Genomic DNA, 26,786 nt, shown 5'->3' on the forward strand with positions numbered 1-26,786 from the left:
CTGTTTCGGAACGTAAACAGAGTCCTAGTCAGCTTCCTAGTTCTGAAGAACGGACAGTGTTGGATTTGTTGGCTCGTAGGTGGATTTTAAAGGCTCCGAGGTATGATTTGCCAGCAGTTATGGATGTTTTCTTTCAGTGGGAACCGCCTAAACAAAGGTATGTTTTTGATGTAATGTGTACTTTTCTGCGTCAGGAATGGGAAGATAATGAGTTGGGTCCGATTCCGCAGGATGTGCTCGATGTTCAGTCAGAGTTTGCTAAAGGGATGATAGTGGAATCTGATGTTACAGATGCCGTAGAGACGATTCTTGCTTTCAGATCTAGGCTTTCGCCTCAGACATTGTATGAACCTGATTCCTCTGTTTGGAGGAAAATGAAACAGTATCCTATGAGAGAAGTTCCTCCTGTATGGAAAGAAGCAGTTCAGGTTAATGTAAATCAGGGTATTCAGGCCGCTCTGGCTCATTTTCAGCGAGTATGGGTACATGTCCCTTGGAAGAGAACAGAGGTCTTGGCTCTTAAGCAGACCTTACCTGACCCTCGTAAGAATCCTGCTGGTTATTACAAGGAGTTGTCCCAGACAGTTGAAGCGTGTATTATGAATTTAGCTGACATCGATATGTTGATGGGTAATGTAGTCCCTCAACCTTTGTGGGCGAAGATTCGTCATGAGAATCATGCTGCTAAATTAGGTGATACCTGGGTGAATATTGTTGCTGCAGATGGTAGACAGGAGGGAGGTGCTAAATCTGAACCTCTAGTTTCAGAATTACCAGGTAGAATTATTAATTTGATGAAAATGATGATGCCCGCTTTACGAGTGAATTGGGATAAGTTAGCAGCATGTAAGCAGAAGAAAGACGAGAGTGTATCTGATTTCTTCACTAGGTTTGAAGAGACGTTTATTGATCATAGTGGTCAGGATATGAGTACGGAGGGTGGTCAAAGGTTGTTTGTGGATAAATTTTTCTTTAATTTGCTTCCCGAACTTTCTAATAAGTTAAAGGACTCTGAGAGTTCATGGGCTGTTTCTTCGTCGGCCCAGATATTGGCTACTGCACAATATTACGAGAATAGGGATAAAGATGAGAAGAAAACTAAAGAGTTAAAGACGAAAGTTCTTTTGCAGCAAGCTTATCCGCCTCGTCAGAATCAGCCTCAGTTTCAGCAGCCTCCACAATTTCAGAGATTGTTACAGAAGCCTGAGCCCTATGCTCCGCGATTCTTTCCTGGCCCTAATCAGTGTGCCTATTGCAGAGAGGAAGGTCATTACAAGAATAGTTGCCCGGCTTTGTTACAGCGTGCGAATGGAGTATCTGGTCAGAGAGGTCGTGGTAGTTTTCAGCAAGCTCCTAGGGGTAGGGGACGTGGTGTGTTTCCCCAGAATGAGCGTTCCTCTTCCCTACAGAATTCTGCGAATTATTTTGACAGACAGAATGTTCTGAGTGGTCAGTCTGCCCAGTATTATGTTGAGGATTACTATGTCGAAGGTGAGTGTTCTGGTTATAATGATAACTAGGACAGCCAAGGACAAAGTGAGAGAGTAGTGTCAGTTCCAGTAGATCAGAGTGGACCTTATGTTGAAGTGATTACATCAGGTGTGGTAGAACCTTTTCTTTTGGATACTGGTGCGATGAAGAGTTCTATCATGCACTCTAAACTTCCTGGCGCACCTTTGTCTGGCTTGACCAATGTTTCAGTAGGATTTTCAGGCGCCCCAGTTCGTAATCCGGTTTCTAGTCCTTTGTCCCTTTCCATTGGCCCTTGTGAATTGGAAGCTCCACTTATTTTAACGACTGGTTGTGGTGAGAATCTGTTGGGTTTGGACTTGCTGAAAAGATTGTATGTGACATTGCATTGTTCTCCTTCAGGAGTACAACTTACCCTTGGTAAGAAAGTGATTTCTCCAATGTATTTGTCTAAGGATTGTTTGCCACTGGAATTGCGTTCGCTTCCTGATACACTTTGGGCCACAGGTCCAAATGATGTTGGTCTTTTGCAGATTCCTCCGTATGTTGTTACCCTTAAGTCGAATGCTAGGCTACCTCGTATTGCCCAATACAAGATCTCGAGTGATGGTGAGAGAGCTCTTTTAGCGATTGTCTATGATCTGGTTGAGAAGGGTGTAGTTGAAGAAACGAGAGGTAATGTGTGTAACAGTCCTGTTTTGCCTGTCCTTAAACGTACTGATGCTTCTCAGCCACCTGTGTACCGGTTTGTGATCGACCTTCGAGAGGTCAATAAGATAGTCGTGCCACAGTTTCCTGTGGTGCCTGATATCACTGCTTTGTTGACTTTGATTCCTGCTTCGGCAGCTTGGTTTTCTGTCATCGATTTGAAGAATGCTTTCTTCAGTATTGCTATTGCTGAGGAGAGCAGGGATATTTTTGGCTTCTCATTAGGAGGCCGAAGCTTCCGGTTTAAGAGAGCTCCCCAAGGTTATTGTGAAAGTCCCTCCATTTATAGTCAGGCGTTGAAAACTCAGCTTGACGGTTTTGTGTTACCTGTTGGTGCTACTCTTATTCAGTACGTTGATGATTGGTTGATTACTGCTGATGATGAAAAGATTTGTAAAGAGGCTACTCTTTCTTTGTTGCGGTATTTGTCCGACCTTCATCATAAAGTGTCACCTTCAAAGTTGCAATATTGTCGCCAAGAAGTGACCTACTTAGGTCATCACTTGTCGAAGGAGGGAAGGAGATTGACCCCAGGACGAATTCAAGCGATTGTACAAATGAATGTGCCATCCACGCAGAGAGAAGTGCGTGCCTTTTTAGGTATCACTTCGTATTGTAGGCAATGGATCCCCAATTTTTCCTTGCTAGCAAAACCACTGTTGGCATTGACTCTGAAAGATACTCCGCATCCTCTTCCTTGGTCTGACGAATGTCAGAAAAGTTTTTCTGAACTACGCGATGCATTGTGTTCGGCTCCTGTGTTGGGTACTCCAGACTATAGTAAGCCTTTCACGTTGTACGTGCAGGAGAGAGAAGGTTGTGCGTTGTCAGTGTTGACACAACCATTTGGGGACAAGCAGCGTCCATGCGCGTATTTTTCAGCAACGTTAGACCCAGTTGCTAAGGCGTTGCCGAGTTGTCTGAGAGCTACAGCTGCAGCGGCTGTTTCTATCTGACAGTCTGCTGGTTTGGTATTGGACAATACGTTGATTGTGATGGTCCCACATGCAGTGGATACCTTATTGAACAGGACTAAGACACAGCACCTTACTAGTGCACGTCTTTCAGGTTACGAGTTGACATTGTTGGCTAGCCATGTTCACATTAGAAGATGTAATGTGCTGAATCCAGCTACGTTGTTACCGATCTCCTCAGAGACGGATGTGCAAGAACAGCATGATTGTTTTCTTCGTACAGAGGAAGAAACGAAGGCTAGAGTTGACCTGAGGGATACTCCCCTTACGGATGTTGATGGTACCCTATGGGTAGATGGTTCGTGTTTTAAGCTTCCGAATGGTGAAACGACTGCAGCGTATGCTATTACAACTTTACATACAGTTGTTGAGACAGCACGCATACCACAGAATTCTGCGCAAGCAGCAGAGTTGATTGCATTGACGAGAGCGTGCGTGTTGTCAGAAGGAAAGCGCGTGAATGTTTACACCGATAGCCAGTATGCGTTTGGTGTTGCCCATAGTTTTGGGCGTTTATGGAGAGAGCGTGGGTTCCTTACTTCGCATGGGACGAAAATACAGCATGGACAGTTGGTGAATGAACTTTTGGAATCTCTCACTCTCCCAAAGCAGATTGCAATTATGAAGTGTAGTGCGCATAAGAAAGTTGTGGACGATGTTGGTCGAGGGAATGCGTTTGCGGATGAAGTTGCGAAGGAAACGGCGAAAGACATGATGAGCCGTATGTATGTTGCAGGCCCAGCTAATTGGGTTATGGCTGGTGGAATGTGCGAAGACACAATAGAAAGTGTGAAAATGATTCAGGCTGAAGCGACTGAGAAAGAAGTGAGTGTTTGGAGAGAGACTACGGGTATGTTGGATTCGACAGGTTGTTGGGTTGAGTTGTCAGAACACCAGCGATGGCTGTTGCCAGATGCGTATGTGCTCCCAGTGGTTACAATGGCTCATGGAATGGCTCACATAAGTTCGAAGGGAATATGCAAGTTGTTGGCTCCAGTTTGGCAGAATGCTGGAATTCCGAAATGTGCAGAGAACGTGGTGAAACATTGTATGATTTGTCTGAAGTATAATCCTGGTAAGGGAACTCCAACTCCAGCTGGTCATTTTGCTCCTCCAACGTATCCGTTTGAGGTGATACAGTTAGACTACATTCACATGGAGAGATGCAATAATTTGAAGTATGTCTTTGTGGTTGTTTGCGCCTTTTCCAGATGGATAGAGGCCTACCCCCTAAAGGATAATACTGCCTTGTCTACAGCCAAGGTTTTGCTCAAAGAGTACTTCCCTAGGTATGGTTTGCCGAGAATTGTATGGTCGGACAATGGAAGTGAATTCGTGGGTCAAATCATGAAGAAAGTATGTGCTGGTTTGGGAATAAATCAGAAGTTCCATGCAGCAAATCACCCCCAGTCTGCTGGACTTGTTGAATGTTACAATGGTACTTTGAAGCTGAAATTAGCTAAGGTACAAGCAAGCACTGGTCTTACATGGCCGGATGCCTTGCTGTTGGCTCTTTTGTCAACAAGGACGACTGTGCATTCTCGAGTGGGACTTAGCCCATACGAAATAGTTTTTGGTCATCCTGCGAATGTTTGGGGTGTGCCTCGTCCTAAAGAATACAGCAGTATTGAGTACCCTATGTTGGTGGATTACTTACATGACTTGACTGCTAAATTACGTGTTCTCCACCAACAGGTCTATGACAGTTTGCCGACAGCTACTACAGATCCAGGACATTCAATCCAACCTGGTCAATACGTCCTCGTCAAGAACTTTCAGCGTACCAAGAACTTAGAACCTAGATGGACTGGTCCTTACTTAGTCCTTTTGGTTACTAGAACCACTGTTAGAGTAGCTGGCAAAAAGAACTGGGTGCATGCCACCCACTGTAAAAAAGTTCCTTTGCCTTTACCGTATGATCAGTGGGTGAGGGATGGTATAGCTGACACAGATTGCGAGAAAGTCCCCAGATTCGTGCCCTTTAGTGATGCTCATTTGACATGGACACGGTCGGAACGCGAGGATGATGATGTTCTGCAAGCTGCTGTGCCTCCTCATCTAAAGATTGACACCACCAATCCGGAACTTTTATTTAATGATATAACTGTACCTGATAAAGAACACTACAATCTAAGACCGCGAAAGATACATATGGACAAATAAACGTGAAACTGGAATTTTTTTTAGATAGTGAATTTACACTTCGGCAGATCAAGAAACCTTTTTTTGCTTTTTCCTTTTTCGAGTCACCATCCGGACTCAGCTGCAGGGTCATGGTAGCAAGTTCTTAAGGGGTGAGCCACGTATTGACACAAGGTCTGTGGTTCAGGGTCGTTAGTGCGATCTTGGCGCACACTTAAGTGAAGAAGGAAGATTTTCGTGAGCAGCACGTTAGAGGATGGAGTTTCTTGAGTCTGAAAAATGTGTTAGGAAAGTGGATTCTAAAAACCGAATATGTATATTGGTTCGTAGCAAATGTTTTTTAATAATGTGTTTTCTTATGCTTGTGAATATTACGTTAGCTTGTGTGGGTTGGATTTTCTATGTCACCCAATTGCCACTTACATCTACCTCCCAACCTACTCTTTCTTTTTCTACTGTTTCTCCACATGAGTTTCATACGTTACCTGAACATGAACAGACAAGAAGATCAGAATTTGTGAATAATTCGTTTATACAGATGTTGCATCAGCACCAGCTAGTCATAAATACCACGAATTGTTGGGTGTGTGGTCTTATGCACATACTACAGATAAGGGAATGCCATATTTGGTTTTGCCTTTTTCGCCTAACGGGTCAGTTTGGGCACTCCAATCAATGTTTATCTATGTGAATGATGCCTCTTCTGTACGTTCTGTCAAAGACAATGTAAGTAATAATGCCTTGATTCGGGGAATAGTTGATATGATTAGAGATATCGATGCGTATAACGCTATCCCTAGAGATGAGGTACGAGCATATGTCGGTTGAAATAAGACGACATATAGTGTTAGCTTGACGGAGAAAGAAAGGCAGCGAAGGTCTCCTCCTATTTGGATTATACCCCACTGAGGTCATCTTTGTTTGCAAGGTAATGGTCAGAATCCGAGAGCTCAGCTTGGTAAGAGTGTGTGTGTTCACACATACGTTTATACGTCCCAGAAATCTCCTCCGTTCGTGCCAGCTAAAGGCACGTATGTTGTTTGTCACATTAGAGCATACACATGGTTGCCATCTGATTTTTCCGGCACATGTTACGTGGCATTTTTGCTTCCCCCTACATACACTGCTGTTTCCGATTACCATAAGACGAGATATGTTAGAGGTGTAATCAATGCGAAAGATACTGTCGCACAGGAAGCTGGAGACTTCTTTAAGGGTTTCCTACCCTTTTGGGGTCCTATGGCTAATAGTAGGAATATTCGTCAGCTTACGAGAGTGGTTGACGCCACTATTAATGAGACTGCAGGTGCCCTTAGCAATATTACAGCTGAGCTTCAAGCGGATCGCCTTATGACATTACAGAACCGCTTTGTTCTAGATATTATACTTGCAGATAGAGGTGGGGTATGCAAATTGATTAGATCTAGTTGCTGCGTTTTCATACCAGATAATGCCCCGACAGTGTACCAAGCCATCTCTAGACTACATAAGATCTCTGAGTCTATTCATGTGGACAAAGGAGACTGGTCGTTGATGGGATGGTTATGGGAATTGCTGTCCAAATGGGGATGGAAGATTCTGATGTTCCTTGGTATGGCGTTAGCTATCCTTTTCTCGTGTTGTTTATGCATCCAGTGTGGTCCCGCCATTTGTAGTCTTTGTGCTAAGATCTGTGTGAGAAGACCAGTCCCGAGAGAAGTGAAGGATAATAAGATGATGTTACAGCAACACCTTGATGACCTGATGAGAATAGATATAGACCTAGATTCAGATTGACATGAGTTTAGGTCATTGCCTACGTAATGGCAAAAGGAGGGTCTGAGGTTCTGTGATTTTGCGTGCTTTTAAAGTGCACGACTTTCTTTTCTAAACATGGGTTTTTGCCATGCGTCGTGACTGCCATCTGGTGTTGCCTTTACGTAGGCCTCAGAAGTTAGTCTGCGAGCAAAGCAGTCTGACCTTTTGTGGGTCATGTGTACATTAACTAAGGTTTCCTTTGTGCGCTGGAGTTAATTTCAGAAGCTGGCCTTTCACCTGGAATTGACCCTGCCAAGCCAATTTCCCTGCAAGATCGTTATCCACTTTCCCAATCACCATTCAAGACATTTGTTAACTTTTAAGTTTCTTTACGTTTCTGTTATCTTGCACATTTTCTGAAACTACTTTTCTTTACTGTTTCTTCATTTCATGGGTTACGCTTTCAATTAAGGGCTTGTCCGGGCCTTACAGATTATTATTAAGATATGCCTAAATATTAACTTGTGGGTTGGGACACTGTAAAATGAGCTTTACTATATGATGCTGTGTGATGTCATGTATTTTCTATTGGTTGAATTTTGGTGCAGGGGCGTGCATTTTAAATGTACCTTTTTTGTGTATAAATAGGGATGTCTCGCCTTAGTAAAATTGAGCAGTTTCTTGAGTTGTACACCGTGTGGTATTACTGGGATTTCTGCTACTAGCTGCAGCTAATAAATTTGATCTCTGACGCCACCTAGAAGTATTCCGTGTCTCTGTAATCCATGGCAAGGGAACCCAGAGGACTTTGGGCGTGTCCCTGGCACCGCTGGGTACTTGAAATCCCAGTTCTTCAGTGCAAGGACGGAAGCCAGCTTGAAATGGGGATAATATGTTAGATTCCTCTGCCCATGACTGAACTTTATTTTGGACTAATCGGCCTATTACCTTTTGTGCTGAGTCTATTAGGCTAATAGGCCTATAGTTACTGGGGAAGGATGTATCTCCCTTTTTAAAAACAGGAATAATTTCAGCTCCCTTCCATGAGGGGGGAATGGATGCACCCTTGGCCACTGAATTTGCTAATAGTACAAAGTACTGGCACCAGGTAGGTCTATCACTTAGGAAAACATCTGCAGGGATATCATCCATACCTGGGGCTCTGCCACTTGTCACACAGTCTAGTGCTAAGCTAACATGTTTAATGGAAAACACCTGACTTTGATAGAAGATATAGGGAGGAAGGGAGTGATCTTCCTCAGTCGGACTGCAGGCATACTGGGGCTTAAAAAATTCTAGCCACTGGGCCTGGGCGGCATTGTTCCGAGGGGGCTCTGCACGTCCTCCCCTATCCCATTCGATGATATTCCACAATTGCTTGGAATCTTTGGCTTCACAGGCAGATTTCAGGTCCCACCACCTATCATGATCCCATTCCCTTTTTGCCACCCTCTGAGTGTGCCTATAGAAGTCCCTTGCCTCTCTTACTCTAGCAGGGTTTTAAGATCTTAATTCTACACCCAGTTTATGGCGGGCTAATCTACAGGCCTCGTTGAACCACCTGGCCACATTGGTTGTTACACCCCGGTTACCCGTTTTTAACTCTTTTGAGAAGAAGGTTTTTAGACTAGAGAAGAGTCAGGTGTGAGCCTCTAACATAATTTGAGGAAAATCCGAGCCATTGGTTTGAGTATTTAAATTGATCAGTTGGCTCACAACCTCTGCTTTAAGTTCAGCCAGTTTAGCAGGATTTGCGATAAATTTATTCCATTTGACATGGTGCATATTGTTAGAAGCAACAATGTCAAGTGTTGATACACCTCCCCTCGGAGGCTCCTCTCTATCCGTCTTTTGAATTAGGAATGTAGAACAAAGAGGGTTATGGTCACTTTCCAATTGGGGCTTTATAACCATATCCACTAGACTGTACCATAGTCTTATATCAACCAGCAGGTAGTCTATACGGCTACTATTGCGTCCATTATCAAGTGTATTTGCTCCCAGGTGGCCTGAAGGGGTTCGCCCATTTGCAGCTCTAAGGCCTCTTTCTAGGCACATAGCTTTTAATTGAATTGCAGCTGCTGACCACTTTTTTACAACTGGTACATCAAGTTTGGGGATAACCCATCTGGAATCCTGATCTGCAGATAGCTCCTGGTCTTCTTGGCCAAGTGGTTCAAAAGTGGTGTTAAAATCCCCGGCCACAATAGGGACAATTTGGTCCGGTAGAGCATCTAGCTGTGAGTCAAGAGAGGATATTATCTCAGAGCTATGCCCCCCAATTAACCACCTAGCATAAACATTAAAAATGGCCACCCAGCGATCATGGCTCCATCCAAGTTTAACCATTAAAATATCGTTAACTGGGGACCAAATATGCTGGACTTTACAGCGTAAACTCTGAGGAACCCAAACCACCAGACCACCTGCAGGACGGCTTTTCATTTTTTTTGTTGCAGGAATATAAAAATTAAGGAAACCCACACGAAAAATAGGGGTCACTGACCAAGACTCCTGGAAAAGGCATATGTCATACTGGTCTATAAATCTACACCATTCCGAGGACAATAGTTTGTTGCCAATCCCTGCAATGTTCCATGAGAGCAAGGACATGTTTTCAGTAATTTTAAAGGCTGCCCTAGCATTTAAGGGCCTCTCTATGCCTACTGAAATGTCATCCTCTCTTTCTAGTATAGGCTGGGCAGTGGTAAGTTTAGGGGTTGGAATAATAACCGGGAATAAATTCTCAATAGGGACTTCTTGATCTGTGGTGGGACTAGGGAGTGCCAATAAAGAAATGTTGGAATCCTGGGAGGCCCTGTCGTTGACCAGTAAGCTGATCAAAGTGGGGTCAGGTAACATAGTAGTCACATTACTTTGCACTTGGAGCTCGCAAACTCGGGTGTTAGATGAGGTGTTTCCCAATGGGTTACTAATATCAGCCTGTAGTCAGTTGCATTCTTCCATGTCAGTCAAGACTCCAAAACGATTCTTCAGGGCCAAGGCCGTCAAACAGAGTTGGAGTCTCCCTGCCATATGGCAAGCATGCAAACAAACGATTTTGCCTAAAACTCATGGTTCTCCTTGAGGAACATGTCCTATCATAGAAGAATTCTAGAGTTAATGGTATTATTATAGAGCCCCTTTGTTGAGGAGGGAGTAAGTTTGCAAATAGGTTAGATAACACTTCGGGCTAGAAAAGTTTATGGCTATACAATCTCCCCCAAATCTTTTCTTGTGGTATCCCACCCATGGCACCCATCTGGCCATAATGATTTCCCTAGCTAGTTGCTGGCCACCCCTTTCAGATATCTTCATGTTATTGGTCAACCAATGCAGTGCTTTATCAATTACGGTGGCTGTTGACTCCACTTGGCCTGGTCCCAGATAGGGAGCGTTAGCCAGGACAAGAACTAATGGTATGGCCTCTGGTACAAACTGAAAGGACTCTTTCTCTTGCTGGGATTTATGTATGTTTAAAGCTGGAACTGGGCGAGTGGAAGAAGGGTCACCTTTCTCTAAGTTTGCAAGCATGTCGTTAAAATTTGGGATAACGCTATTGAAAGCTATATCCCGGATGGGTAAACTATCCAAAACAGAGGGAAGATGAGCTACACCCCTAGGTGGAACCACATGCAAAACCTGGCCCTTTGGCATAGCTGTCTGACCAGGATTCTCCTGGAGTACTGGGGGTAAAATTATAGAAAACGCTTTCTTCAATGGAGGTTAGTCTGCTCACAATGGGAGCCAGAATTGATTCTAGTTTCTCTTTGAATGTTACCCAAAGTGAATTAGATAAGTCCTCCATTGTTGACTGGTTATTGGGGACAGGTAGTTTAATCAATTTTGGCTTTGATTTAGAGTGCCTTACCACCTACTGCTGTTTAGCTTTAGTAGGGGTGGCCAAACCACCAGCTCTAGTACATCTCCTCGTAATCGGAGCAGATGGCGGAGAGTTACAAAATGAGGCAACTTCAGTACGGCCCAGTGAGGAAACATTTTGGGGCTCATCATAACAGCTTATAGACGGGTGAGGCGTCAGTTCCAAATCAATCAAATCCCATGGTACCCCTGGAGTTAGGATTAATGGCTGCGCGTCAGGGTCTTCTGGAATATCATGAACAATGGCAGTGATAGTATGACCTGGGTCCATGGAGAGACGCCTTTCAGTTCTTTCAATCTCGTCAGTTAGCAAGCTGGTTACTTTCACTAAATAGGAGTCCAGGGTAGCCCCTCTCCTTCCATTGGGTTTAGATCCGTTGGTTCTCTTCTTTCCCATTGTTGGTAAGCAAGTAGAATGACACAGTACCTCTCCTCAGATTAGATGTCAGTGGGGGGGCCCAGCCCGGCCTCCTCCGGCCCCTGATGGCCACAGACGGTCCCGGGCTTCTCCCGGTGCCACCCGTGCGCGTCCTGCGATGCGGGGGCTATCCTCTGCCTTTAGCGCCTCCGGGCGCGGAATGGGCAGTGGCGGCTTCCTGCTGCGAAGACTCCCGGGAGGTGTAGTCCCCCCCTTGCTGCAGCCGCGCAATGGTGGCGAGAAGCTGCCGGGGCGGAGGGAGACCAACACCGAGATCAGGGGAGCTGCAGGCGAGTGGAACAAATTACCCCCAAAGTCAATAGAGCATCCGCTCCACCGGGGCTCTCTTCTGCCTTTAGCCAGGGGCGTAACACAGGCCCCTGCAGCCCCCGCAGTGCGGGGGGGCCTCGAGCTGCAGGGGGCCCCCTAGCACTGACTAGTACTCTGTGGCTGCTCGGAGTTCAGCACAGTTCCACGGCATCGACGTAGACAGTGATTGTCTTCTAGTGAAGGTACGCACGTGTAGTCCATGTGGCCGTCTGCTCTCTGTAAACAACTCGTGCCATCTGACCAGCAGAGGCCTGCTGCAAAAATACCTCTCTGCCCTCTGTCATAGCCTCCAAGTCCTCTCCGCCGTTTAACTCCTCTTCGTTACTGTTTTGCACAAAAGCTGGCAAGTGCTCAAAACTTTCATGGCACTGCGTGCCACCAGAAACACCAAACTCTCTCTTCTCACCACTTTCTCCATGTCTGTGCAGTCCTTGCATGTGCGCAACGCCTGTGATACCCAGAGATGTCTGGTGACTGAATTTAAACACCACGCCATATTTATTATCTTATGTCACTCCAGTAACATTTTAGTTAAATCGCTAATCCTTTTAAATTAAACCTGTTCATTATTTTAAATTTAAAGGTGTTGTTGGATGGATAATTTATTTTACAAGGGATGCTTGAGTATTTAAATGCTTTAGAAGGTGAAAACGTAAGAAAATATGGTGCAGGTGAAAAGTACCCACTGCAAAGACTTTGTCACGAGTTTCCCAAACAAACATGACACCCTCTTGGTTAGCATTTTCACTGAGTCAGTATCACTTTCAACGAAATAATTACTGCACAAAGCATAACAGAACATGTATTATTTGTAAAGTGCACATTCACTGTGAAGGATAAATTGGCGCTGAATAACAGATGTTTAATGTTAACTAACTCGAAGGTACTTATTTTATCGACCTCAGAAGGATGACAAGCTGACTGGACCTGCCGGGATTTGAACCTGTGACAGTGAAGGCATTAGTCCACTTGGGGCCAGATTCATCAAACAAAAATCCGCTCGCAAAGGGCCAGATTCTGAGAATCTGCCCCTTTACGAGCGGTATTTTTGCATTTGGATGCATCATCCCAAATGCAAAAATCGCAATTTTAGAAATCGCTAAATTGCGATTATTTGCATTTAAGGAATGTCAATTTGAGATTCCTTAAATGCAATGCATGAAAGTGTTTAAAATAGCGAATTTGCTAATAGGGCACGCAAATTACCATGAAGTACAACTTCGTGATAATTTGCAAAAACTTTGAAAAATGCACTAAAGTGCATTTTTCAAAGTTCCATGTTGCGCACACACATGCCCTAAGGACATGTGTGTGCGCAACATATGTGCACATATCAATTTCAGGGGTGCAACAGGGTGTCCTTTGGACACCCCTGCACCCTTGAAATCGCAATCTCAATTTGCGAATTAGCGATTCTCAAATTGAGATTGTCTTCCCATTCATTCCTATGGGCCTCTAGGCCCATAGGCCCATAGGAATGAATGGGGAGGTATTCCTTAATTGCGACTCACAATTTGCGAGTCGCAATTAAGGATTTCTAAGAAATCGCTATTTTTTAAGCGATTCCTTGATGCATTCCATTTTGCAATTCCTTAATAGCGAATTGGTATTTTTCGCTATTAAGGAATCGCAAATTGGTTTGTTGATACATCTGGGGGTAAGTCTGAAGCATCCAAGTAGTTTTCATCCTCAGCCTCGTTTACCTGCCTGTTTTTGTCCTGCTTACTAATAAAGACATGATGGTAAAAATTAAAAGTGCTTCTTCAGGTCATGTTATTATTATGCACACCCTTGACAGTCACAAGTGTGTGGCATGCAGATAATTTACTAGTTTATCTCTCGGGGCTGGCAGGATACTGAGTTATATCTTGTATACTTCTCATATATATTGTCAGTCGAGTCTGTGAAATTGCAGGTTTGGGTTTCTCTTTCAAAGTTTCACGTTATTGTCTATCAATGTAAATTCTAATTCAGACCCTAAATAATTCTTTGTATTTAGCAATAGGCAGTTCCTAAGCAAATAGGACCACTCCTTGGCATTGTTCTGATTGTTGTCTCAGTTAAATAATCTGCTCTTAACAATAATGTTACAAATGGTGTAGTTTATATATTAAGAGTGCTTCCCACATTCTTATGAAAACTTTGAAAGAAAGGCATTTCATTAAATGTCCTCAGTTTCAAATAAAAATATACTAGATTTTTGTGTGGTGGGTAAAAGAGGTAGCTGGTGGGCTGGGCCACTGGGAGGGGGGCCCATTCCATGTACTTTGCAGGAGGGCCCCCTCAAGTTTCGTTACGCCACTGCCTTTAGCGCCTCTGGGCGCGGATTGGGCGGTGGCGGCTTCCTGCCGCGAAGGCTCCCGGGAGGTTTAGTCCCCCCCCTCGCTGCGGCCGCGCTTTGGTGGCGAGAAGCTGCGGTGGCGGAGGGAGACCAACACCGAGATCAGGGGAGCGGCAGGCGAGTGGAACAATTGTAGGTGGAATTCCAATCCTTATGTCTAATTTGGACGCACGGGTGCATTCTGTGCTAAGAAAATAAAGATAAATGCCGGGAGTAAGTTTGAGAAAAATCCTAGCCTAAGAGCACATTTACCGAGAACAAGCGTCCACTTCTGCTCACTGATCGTTTTCTGCTTCATTTAGCGCTATTTCTATTTCTATTTAGGATGCATGAGTACTTTTTTTGAACTAAGAAATAGAGCTAAATGAAGAAGTACGTTTCTCGCATAATTTTACCTAATCTTTCAGAATTCATAGGTATTTATTTTCTGCATGATTATGCTGCACGGAATTACACGAGTTACCCCCACCCCTAGTTATTAATCGAGGTGAGTACTTACACCCCTCAACTAATAACCCATTTTATTGCAGTTAGTATCATTGTACTCTTGCACCCATTTTAAATTAATTCTTGCTTTGTTTTTCCATGTTGTGCACATGTCTGCTGAACCACTCCTGCAACGCGTAGTTTAATTCTGAAGTTGGAACAGTTAACTGAGAATTTTAGAAAATAGTACAGATGGCTCTTGTTAGCATTAGTTGTAACCCTTTCGCAACGTTCTTCTTACATTCGTCCTCACAAGAAGAGCCTGACACCAGCTCATTAGTGCATACCTGTAGGTTTCATTTTTATCACGGTTCGATTCCATTGAGTCGCACTGAAAAAAATCCATAAATGTAGCAATGAAATGTATGCATTTTAGCATTGCTTGCTCCAGTTAGTTGAGAGCGAAGTTCTAAGTAGTTGAAACGGCTACTGTCGTTCTTATTTTGAAGGCCTGCGTACTATTTTTGCATTAAACATGGTAGACTTCTAGGCGCTATACCGGGAGTTGTGTTTTCTTTTACAGAAAACATAATAGCTGGCCTGTGGCTAAGCCTTCTTGAACCCAGCCAATGCTCTGTCCTTCCCGATATTTCTCCTCGCTTTCACACTGCCTAGAAAGTTGGGCAATGATAGAAAGCCCATGGATTCTTTCCAAAATTTCAAAAATATGGAAAAAGACAAAATGCCTAAAACCTGTTGAAAGGAAATCTGCACACACACCACTATTGCAAGTGCAGTAACTGATGCCGCTGCGCCTTTAAGATGGAGTTGGACACTACACTGACTGCAACGTTCTTCTTTGAGAAAGAGTGAACACAGATACTCTCACAGAGTATCACTGCACCAAGGACTATCTAACCTCGGAGTGAATGGTGAGATGCAGGCGGTCAAAGATGTGATAACATTACTATGAAAGACAAGCTATGGTTACAGATGTGCTCCAAAATTAGATCGCTTCACCAGATGTGGTGTGTGTGGTTACCTGTTTTCATGCGTGCGATGCAGAGCAGGATGCTGACAGCCAACACCAGAAATGTGCCCAGGGTCACACCCAGCGTGGTGACGATGATGGGCTTCAGGCCAGGCTTCGCCGTCCCTTTTTCATCCACAACTGCAAGGAAAAGTCAGAAAACGACCACTGAGCACAAGTGTTAAGACGTTTCTGTGTAGTCAGTTTATGTTATTAAGTATCTAGTGCATATTTACAGTGTACAATGTAGTTCTACCGAGGTGAAGTACTGAGCAGTTTATAAGCAGCGTACGTACAGTCGTACAGTGACACTCCAGTGTCGTTAAATGCTGAACATTGAACATGCAGTGTCTTCACAGGGTAACTACAATGTATTTACCACTGTATCTCCTGTACTACTCCACTGCTACTTACTGTATCTCTGATGTAATTACAATGTAACTCCAGTATCACCCTGTACACGTGTTGTATCTCCTGAACTACTCCACTGCTACTTGCTGTATCTCTGCGGTAATTACAATGTAACACCGGTATCACTCTGTACTGCGTTTTGTATCTCATGTACTACTCCACTACTTACTTTATCTCTGGTGTATTTACAGTGTAAATCTGGAATATTTTCTCCACTGAGGTTAGTATCTACTACCACGTGCTCCAGTGTTACATTAAAAGTGCTGACCACAGACATTTACTTCACCCCCTCAATAGGCTGCCAGAAAGAACCATTGGCCGTGAACACAGCCTTATTGCTCAGGGAGATAAAAACACTGAGCTGACATTGAGACAGCTTGCCTGGGGCTCTGAAAATCCATGAATCTGGGCGACTGCGAGGAGTGCAATAAAGGTGTTGTTTACTACTGAATACTGTATCTACAGTGTAATTACAGTGTAACTCCTGTGTGGCTCAATGTTTAGCATTATGTCTACAGTGTTGCCAGTGATAGTTTTATGGTGCAATCTATTCTGCACTGTGCCTACAGGCCAACTCCTGTGTCCTGTGTACTGGCCGGAGTGCCACCTATTAAATTATGATGCAAGTCCTGCGTAGGTCAGTAATGGGCTGTGTACAGGGCTGTCTTACATCATCAGAGGACCCCGAGCAAAGCAGTGCACTGGGCCCTGCCTACACAACCACTCACAGGAATAACTTGCATTGGTAAATGCATTAGGTTTTGCCTTTGTGATTAATAATAAGCTGTTTTTGCTGTAAGTTGTAGCTTGCTGAGTAGTTGTACAATGTAAGTTACAGAAAGCCTGTTAAAGTGTTATGACTTGTTTATATACAAAAGGGCAATATATTGTGCCGTTACTAGTGGGATAGTGCGTGTAAGTAATACAACATTTTGAAAAATGAACTGAAAGAGGAAAATAATAGAATTAATAGATGTAATTGAAATATTATGTGTTTATAGGAGTTCTGGCAACATTTGAACCCCGTGCCACTGTACCTGCTGCACTATTCAAAGAATACCCCAAGTGTCTGCAAGATAACTGCATTTGTGACTGACTGTTTAGTAGTATAATATAGCAATATTTGGTGTTTAGAGGAGTTATGACAACTTTTGTCCCCGGTGCCATTGCACATGCTTAGGCTGTGGGATTTTAGGTTTAACCCTATAATAACTGATAAAACCCCACTGAAAGAAAAATAGCCCTCACCGGTGAAAACATATAAACCTGCACAACCACAAACTAAATGGCATTCAAAGAAAGGTAAAAGAAAGTGAAAGAGTAATTTTGTTCTTACTGAAGGGGTCAATAAAATGTAACTTTGTTATACTAGCTAGCAGTAAGAAAAACTGGCTAACATTATTCTGCTTGAGTTTTGTTCTTTAGGGATGCCACTAAAATATTGTTTATTTTTCCTTTGACTTTTTTCAGTTGTATGGCCTTTGGTCTAAAGATGCAGGGTTAGTTTCACTTTTAGGTTTAGTTTAATTATTTTATAAACTGTAGAGAATCAGGACATATCAAACTCATATTTGATATTTTGGCTGCATTTGATTCTTTCACTGATAGATAAAATGGCTAGTTTCATAAAAATCTTTCCTAATATGTGTCATCACATTTACCCGCAGAGAATGGGTAAAAACCCTTAATATATCAGACCATAGTTTCTAGTGGGTCAGTATTGATAGTAGGTGAATTGCCAACACCTCAGGTTTTAAACATTAAATGCAAGATATAGTTACAAGTATATATATCACTAAGCAACTGGGATAGTGGTGAAAACGTGACCCCAGACTTTTGGAAAACATGGAACTCAATGTCACTTATTATGCTCTGCAAAAAAGGCTCTTTACAAGTTCAACAAAGATTGGAGTGATATTGTTTGTATTTGTAGTCATTCAGCTACGTGTTTTAAAACTGTGTGATGACCTGTCAAAATTGATATGGTGGAAGAGGTGTGGCGCCGCGGCCAGGGCGCCTGACGCTGGAATCTGGGGATCACGGTTCGATCCCCGGCTCCGGCGGCAGGTTAGCCCAGCACCATGTGACTCTGGGCAATATCTTGCTTAATCTTCCCGACGGCCCCCAGCGCCTAGAGACCCTAATGGGTGATTGTGCGCTTTACAAATGTGGATTATTATTATTATTTTTATACCCGAGCTGAAGTGATTCCCTGTAGGAGATTCTTGCCACTTGTTAGATGGTATGCTGAAAGCATCTTTACAATCTTCAGAGTTAATGAGGGATGCTATTGACTTTTTAGTCCATTCTGGTGCACGCAAATATTTATCACTTCGTGCTTTATGTGGCATCAAGGAAAGAGTCATCCCAACAATGCCCCTTAGCTGACGGTTCTCAGCCCAAGGGGCTATGAATGCTGAGAGGGCCTTTTCACAGACGTTTACATGGGAAGGAAAGCGCGAGCGCACATGACCAAAGACTCACTGAAGAAGTATTGTAGGGTGTACTACAATAGGATTAATTTGCAAAAATCTCTTTGGACGTCATATACACTATACATACACTGTCTATATACCATGTTCTTTCAGTGCAGAAAGCAAGCAATGATAAAAGCAAAACGTTCCATAAAAACCGGAAAAACACTTTTTCTGTTGTTTTTAGTGGTGTGAAAATGTGTACCCACTGATAACAACTGTTTTTTAAGATAGTGAAAACACTGAAAAAACCCCACCAGAATTTACCAAAAATAGAAACTGAAAACAGGACAGCCTACACATGCTGCACCATTCAAATCATGACCCTGCTGTCTGCAATGTAACTGCACTTGTGACTGCCTGTTTAATAGTAAAATATTGCAATATTTCGTGTTTAGAGGGTTTACTAGAGCTTTGGGCCCCAGTGTCACTGGATCTGCTGCAACATTGAAATCATTACCCTAGTGCCTGCAAGGTAACTGCACTAGTGACTGCTTATTTAGTAGTTAAATATTGCAATAGTTGGTGATTAGAGGACTTGCACTTGCAGCACCATTGAAATCCTTGCCCTAGTGCCTGCTAGATAACTGCACTTGTGACTGCCTGTTTAGGAGTACAATTTAGTAATATTCTATGTTTAGTGGGGTCCTTAGAGCTTTTGTCCCCGGTGCCACTGTGCCTTCTGCACCATTCAAATCAAGCCCCTTTTAACTGAAAGGTAACTGAAATTGTATCTACCTGCATAGTAGTAAAATATAGCAATATTAAGGGGCTCACTAGTGTGGCAGTGGGAAATGGGACCGCCCGCTAAGGGTGCGGCGGTCCCGCACATCCCATTAGGATGCACTCGCCACACTGGCGGGCACAACCCGCATTTCTGACATTGCGGCGGGCGGTGCTGAAAGCGCCGTCTGCCGCAATGCAAAATGCATGTTGTGCTTTTCAATGCACAACGTGACAGGCAACGGGCGGTGCCTGCTACGTTGTACATTGAAATGCAGGGGGGTACCATAGGTACCCGCCATGTGCACCCCCCACCTCCCAGAGTCCCTGTAGGCCCGCAACAGGCCCGGAAAGGCATGTTCCCGCCCACATCTTAATATGGCTGGCGGTGTCTAAGAGACACCGCCACCATATTGAACCCTTTTCCGCCCGGTCGACTTGTCGACCGGGCGGAAAAGCGGCAGACGGTCTTTCCGTCCGCCGCGGACCCCCAGCCATAGTAATATGGCGGGGGTCTTTGCAGCAAGGATGGTGAGCGGATCGCCCCCGCTGGGCCGGCGGTGACTACCAGATGTACGACCTGCCAATTAACAAGTCGGAAATTGCGTCACATTTGTGACTCGCAATTTGCGACTTGCTAATTGGGATGCACAACAGTGTCAGAGACACTGTTTGCAATTCCCAATGAGGTCGCAAATTGCATGCCTCATGCATATTAATGAGGCTGTCGTAATTTGAGACCCCATTGGTAATGGCTGGCACTCCCAGGGATGGTGGCCTGCTGTGGTCAGCAGACCTCCATATCTGGGACTGCTTTTAAATCAAGTTGTTTTTTTTTTTTTTAAATGCAGCACGTTTTCCTTTTTTTAAATGCAGCACGTTTTCCTTAAAGGAAAACGGGATGCATTTAAAAAAGAAAATTTTAACTTTTCAGTTTCATTTTTTAAGGGCAGGCAGTGGTCCCTGGGACCACTGCCTGCCCTTAAAAAATATTTGTGCATGCATTCACAAAGGGGAAGGGGTCCACTGGGGACCACTTTCCGTTTGCCAGTGCTTTACCACCCTTCTGAAAAGGGTGGTAAAAAGTGTTTTGCGACTGCAATTGCGGTCGTAAAACATTCTTACATAACTTACGGAGTCGCTATTAGGAAGAGATTATCTTGGAATGTCCCTTCCTAATAGCGAGTCGCTAATCCTATTTTGCGAGTCAAAAATTGATTTGCGGCTCGCAAAATAGGATTAGTACACGGGCCACAGATTTTTTGCAGTCGCAAATGGGTCTAAACCCCATTTCCACCTGCAAAAAACCTTAATACATTTGGCCCTAAGTGTTTAGAGGAGTTCTGACAATGTTTGAGCCCTGTGCCACTTCACCAGGTGCACCATTCAAATAATGACCCTGTTGCCCTGCAAAATATCTGCACTTGTGACTGAATTATGACACATTTTGGCCCCTTTACCACTGCACCTGCTGCACCATTTAAATCAAGCCCCTTTCAAACTGCAAGGTAACTGCAATTGAGGCTGCCTGTTTAGTAGTAAAATCTAACAATATTAGGTGTTTAGCGGAATTCTGGCAACTTTTTGGCTTGGTGACACTGCACCTGCTGCACCATTCAAATAATGACCCCAGTGTCTGAAAGACAACTGCACTTTTGGCTGCCTGCTTAGTTGTAAAATATATCAATAGTCTGCGTTTAGTGGAGTGCCTGGATCTTATGGTCCCTGTGCCCCTGCCTATAATTTTAAGAAGGAATGGAAGAGCTCAATGTTTAATGAGGTCCTACACCTATGCTCCTCCCAAAGATAAACTCAATAATTATCAAGGTCGGAGTAGTTCCGCAAAGGCCAAGTGGTCACACGGAGTTGAACCACACGGCTGATACTAATGTCGCAGGGAAACCTGAATGTCAGATTGGGATGCCCTCACACACCTGTTAGGGTGTCATGTTTCATCACTGGGCGCTGCAATGCCTGACGGGCCTGGGAGCTCTTTGGAGATCTTTTGATATGCTGATGCTGTTATGGTGGATGCATGTGAGAGGGCTTATGAAAGTGAAAAAAAGTAAGTGGAATCTAATATAGTCTTTGGTATCCTCGAAAAAACTATTTATAGGAGGAGGGTACCAGGACTAAGTAAAAACAGTGGTGCTATTGTGTGGGCTCAGAGTGCCAGGATAGCTATTAACAACACAAGGTCAACATGTTTCGTGCCTGGTAAGCCCAAAAGTCGGGCAGCATTTCATCAGGACCAGAAAATAGTGAAATGGTGCCCCTATCAGGGGCTCGAGACCTCCTTTCTAATAAAGGATGGCCGTTCAAAGCTCAAAAACCTGCACCTGGATGGTTGCAGGCCAACAGTTCGACCCCAAGATGAGCAGAGAAATACACCTTAGGCAAGACGGAGGGTCCCGGGCAAGCTGTGGGACACTTGGTGTGTGCTCAGAACAATGCAGTGTGATCTGCCTGCCTCCGTTTGGCCTGTTTAGAGGAGTTCTGACAACTTTTTGGGCCGGTGCCACTGCACCTGCTGCACCATACAAATCATGACCCTAGTGCCTGAAAGACAACTACACTTTTGGCTGCCTGCTTAGTTGTAAAATATAGCAATAATCTGTGTTTAGTGGGGTGACTGGAGCTTATGGTCCTGGTGCCACAGCACCTGCGGCACTATTGAAATCATGACCCTAGTGCTTGCTAGATAATTGCACTTGTGACTGCCTGTTTAATAGTAAAATATAGCATTGCTCTTGTATATTAACTTTATTTTTAACATGCAATGCTTATTACAACATTTAGAATTTGATTATCATGCCATACTATATTAAGTTGAAAAAATCAATCCGATAATGCCTACAAAGCACAAAGAACGGTACTGAGACAGGAATAGGAAATGCCACAAACGTTCTAAGGCTAAAGAGGCTTTACACAACTAAGTAATAAAAATCAAGAATTCCCGCATACTGTTAGAAGCTGTCTGCATTTTCCATGGGAAGAGATCTTATCTTGACAGTGAATGGGGCTTAAATAGTGTGAACAGCTTTAGGAGAAGTATCGTAAGTACCTGCAGCCAGAGGAAGTTAATTAAAAAAAAGTTCCACACAAAAGCGAATGAACACAGTCATTTGGCAATGGAATATGATAAGAGCCCCCTTATAAGATATATCAAATTCAAGAGATTTCACACGCACGCTGTGCAGGCATAACCTGCCTGCAATGAGTGTTAAATTCTGATCTGCATGGGGTCCCTATGCGTGTGTGGGTCCCGGGCAACTGCCTGGCATGCACATGCGTTAAAACGGCACTGGCTGTGTATGCCGTGTAATTTCAGACTAGCTTCGTAGGCTTTCCTGTTTGTGGTGCGCCTGTAGTGTGCAGCTAGATGAGTACCTCATAAAATGCCTGCTATGTACACAATCTCACAGGTATTGCTGTGCCACCGACATGCCTAACCACAACGAATATTTTACTGTGACGTAACAGGAATCCCTCTGGTCCTAACGCATGATCCTCAATTCTCCCCACAGCTGACACCCTTCACCCACGCATCTACCAACCGCTCACCATTGCTACCAGGAGCAATACTACGAGCCACCTATGTGCCATCTGTTCCCTTGAAGAATCATGGGTGAAACTGCAGACATTGGCTCATAAAACCGGCCATTGCAAAACATCTGTTTGCTGCAAGCCAGACTGACAACTCATGAATACAAACCTCGGGCAGATGTGCGAAGATCAGACTGCAGTGCAGTCACTCACTGATTTCACCTCATTCTTGTTTTGCACTGTATCGCATGTAACAGCCTACCACATCGCAAAAGGACATTCGCAGAGTCACAGAAATCCTGCCCCAAGCCAAATATTAAGGCAGGAATTTGTCTGTGAAGGCAGGGATGGAGGAAAGCGAGGGACACAGACCAAGATCCAATTAAAAAAAAAAAGCTTCAGTATACAAAGGGACATCAGGAAGAGCATGAAAGTATCTCATGGACCACTGGTCGACGCCCTCCCCACCCCAGTGCCTGTGGCTGACAGTCAGAAAGTGGACCTGTGGCATGGACAGAAGCCCAGGAGTATCACACACTTTCCGATGTCACTTCTACATTTCCAAACGACTGACACTTATCCTCGTGAGTTACAAGGATTCACAGCGTGAACGCCGCTAGTTGCAAAGTCATTTGCAGCTGGCAAGGAATATTTTGTAAATTGTGATTGTGGTTTTTGTGCTTGCAAAGACTGCATTTTTCTCCCTGCAGGCTTTGTGGGCGCTAAAACCTTACATCTGGCCCCTAGTTCACGGACCACACTGCACGATCTTTCGACCATCTTACCCTTCTCCACCAGAAGCTCTGTGCCGTTCCCCAACGCCTTGCCACTTCTGAGAAGTTCCACCTCGCACAGGTACAGCCCCGAGTCGTTGATGTGTACATGGTGGATCGTGATATCTGCCTTTCTGTTCTGGGTGAATGTCTGCGCGTCGGTGCTGGAGATCCTGCCCTGGTACTCCGCACTCTCGTTGGATACCTTTGCAAGGGTGGTGGAATTCTTGTACCACATAAACTGGCCCACGCCTGAACTTTCATTGCCACTGAAGGAGTACGAACACTCTAGGGTGGCATTGGTTCCTGCCTCGGCCTTTACAACTGCAGGCTGGCTTACTGTGAGCCCTGAGGCTGGGATTCCTGCAACAAGAAGGGTATAGATTACTTGAACACAGAGTACTTACAGGTCTCTAAGAAAGAATGGCGGCCGGACACTACAGGTGAGAACAGATAAAGCTGGAGGACCCAACCAAACTGAAGGCATTATCACTCAGAATACTGTCAGATCATTTTCGGGGACCAAGAAAGGGTAGACAAAGAATGAAGAAGAAGTTTCGAGTAGCTTTATATTAACTGTTTACAGCTACTGTATGTACTGGCAGCAGAGAGACAACGTGGATGGGAAAGTCCAGGTCAGGTACACAGACTCACCAATATATCACAAGGAGAGAAAGTAACATCATGCACCCTTGACATATGATGACATCACAGAGTTGACCACATTGCCTTGGACCTTTGGTCCATCAACAGTTTCCTATTTCCAGAAAAGAGGACAAGGAGTATAAATTACAGCATGTAGAGCAGGATCTTGGTGGCCCTTTTCCTTTATTTAAAAGCCATTTAAGACAAGGCTGTGTCGGGGCTCCAAAGGGCAGTCAAAGAGAGCAGTTGGACACCTCTCTCCTACAGGAGTCATCCTTGATCCGGGGCTGGGACATGTCTCTTCCTACAGGTGACATCGTTGACCTGTGGCTGGGATACCTCTCTACATGGAGACTCACAAAGGAAAGCTGGACGATCTGGAGATTGAGTTGAAGGGTGGTAGTTGTTAAAACTCATGCAACAATGCACTCATTTTGGAAGCTTTTCACATTCACAAATGTAACAAAAAAAATGAAGCTAATTAAGTGGGAGGAAGAGAATGTGCCCCGTTCAGATTAAATGTGGGAATATTTTGGTGTTTTTTTTTACAAAACATTTTTTATTAAATTGTGTAATAAACCTTGTGGCAGGAGACAACTCATGGCATGATAAAATGAATGACAGCCGTCTAAGTGCCCGACACTGGAAAGTTCCTTTTTTTACAATATAACATAGCTAACACCTAGAATGAACTTTGCTGTTGCGCAGAGTACCTACAATTCACCAGTCTTTCACAGTCCTCAACCCTGACGACCAGAACGTGCATATAAACACATTGCCATCCTCACAGTGTCCCCTCTCACACAATGCTCCATGCACGCCCTCAAATCTTGTCACCGGTCCATACTGCATTTCCACTCATGCCTCATTTCTGTCCAATGAATCTTTTTAACTTCGCCACAATAAGGCCTAGTTTTAGAAATGCTTCCTGGTACCCCGTGACTTCCAGTGTGCCCCATAACCTCAGTAGTAAAAGTCATACCTCTCTTTATAGTGGCACCCCCATTGTAGTTACTGTATCACTGGATGCTGTGCTCGGAAATTCTCTATACACCCCGCACCCGCACCGTTTTTCACCACGCACTACCTTCACCTCGCACCGCTTTTCACCCCCCACCGCCTTGGCCCCGCGCCTCTTTAGCCTCTTAAACCTTATTCTACTAAAAATATGCCTGTGAACCCTAGTGCCATATTCACGATGGGGATATTTTTGCGGTCAAATGTGTGTGCTTATGAGCACTCTTACTTCCATAAATATCAAAATAATAAATAAGTGACATTGTAAACTTCAAACAACAACAAAAAAAACGCCCAAAGCTCAGCTGCCCCTTGTTCTTTGCCAAGCGTGGGAGAAAAGAGAGGACTCGAGTGGTCAGCAGAAGATGGCAGGCGGGGGGAGCAACGGAAAGGTTGATGAATAAACAGACACGCCGACGGTGAAAGGTACAGAGGCCCCACTCATAACAAGTAAACATTTAAACAAAGCCTGGACGCAGACTGAGAATATCTCGAATTCTTAAAGGTTGCATAGAATACCCCGGGAAACGGTGGCAGTGAAGGATCGTGAATTCTTAGTAAAGAAATTCACAATTACAAATGCGAAAAATGTGTCTGGGTGCGATTGAGCTGTCCATTTTTTTTCCCAACGATGAAAAATCTGTTTTCCTGCACGGAAACCTCCAAAGCCTAGTTTAGGGTGTTTTCTTTCCATTTGTAAACTGCAAGCTGAGCTACTCCGACCTTTGTAAGAAAGGTTCAAGCAAAAAACTGTGAATACACACACCCAAGTAGGTTTGTCGGGAATCCCAGATTTTAAGGGCAGATTCAGGGTCGGCCTTTAGCAGGCACCATCCTGGTGCCCTTGTCTGTTTTTTGTGTTTATTTCATAGCGTTAATATTGCCCCATCACCCCCCTCTTGCTCCTCCCAAATTTTCAATACATAGACAAGTAAGGAGAAGAAATGTGATGGGTGCAAATTTTGTTTCGCCAGGGCGCCCTGGATCTCCCAATCCCCGCTCCCGGTAGAAGACTTAAACACATGAAAAAGAATGCATGCATGATTAATTTGTTTTTAGCAGTGTTACACCATATACTGTGAATAGCAAAAGTCGCTTTACGCTTGTAGTAAAGGATATTTGCGAGTGTAAGTTGATCGTAGGAGTGCAAAGAGCTTTGTCAGTCAAGCCAAGAGTCAGATGGACAGAGTGAGACAAAATGTGTGCAGCGAATCGATCCTACCGAGCTCTGCAACGCACAGCAAGAACTTCAGGGCCGCCGTTCTGAGATGCATGCTTCCCCCGGCTGCAGGCGGCATCCTTTCTCCTTCGCCTCGGTTTTGCTACTCTGCTTGCTGCTCACTACGAGTTTTAGGTTCTTTTCATTAAAAAAAAAAAAATCTGGCTGCAAACTTTACAAGGGAGACACCCTTGGCACATCGGGGTATGCATGTAAGGATATATATGGTATTTCTGTTGCGCAAACAGTCAACAGGCTGAGAGGAGCGGTGAGGGCTGAGGTCAGGGTGTGAAAGAAGCGGAAGCTAGAGAGACTGAAGCTAGTCGCTCATCTTCATCAGCACGGACAAGGAAGGCAACCATTACAAGTGGGTCAAGCCTTAGCCGACCCAGGCTTTGAGGAAGCCGAGTACACTCTAGCGGTCCACAGTCCCTTGAGAGCCAAGAAGAAACTGGAACTAAAGACTCAACCCAGCACCAGGTCAGAGAAAGGAAAATAACAGGTGATTCAGACTGCCCAT

At 44.3% G+C, this 26,786-nt stretch overlaps 1 protein-coding gene across 1 annotated transcript in view; it reads right to left on the reverse strand.

Moving 5' to 3' along the window:
- Positions 1-26,528, reverse strand: part of LOC144756315 (natural cytotoxicity triggering receptor 3-like) — a 114,569-nt gene extending 88,041 nt beyond the window's left edge. The window contains exons 1-3 of the mRNA XM_078646011.1: positions 26,270-26,528; positions 23,398-23,748; positions 15,471-15,599 (exon numbers count right to left, since the gene is read on the reverse strand). Of these exons, the coding sequence (XP_078502137.1) occupies positions 15,471-15,599; positions 23,398-23,748; positions 26,270-26,345 (556 nt within the window). The 5' untranslated portion in view covers positions 26,346-26,528. The remainder of the gene's footprint in view (positions 1-15,470; positions 15,600-23,397; positions 23,749-26,269) is intronic.
- Between the last annotated feature and the right edge of the window lie 258 nt (positions 26,529-26,786).

The sequence above is a fragment of the Lissotriton helveticus genome, chromosome 5_1 (assembly GCF_964261635.1).
Source record: "Lissotriton helveticus chromosome 5_1, aLisHel1.1, whole genome shotgun sequence".
Classification (NCBI taxonomy): Eukaryota; Metazoa; Chordata; class Amphibia; order Caudata; family Salamandridae; genus Lissotriton; species Lissotriton helveticus.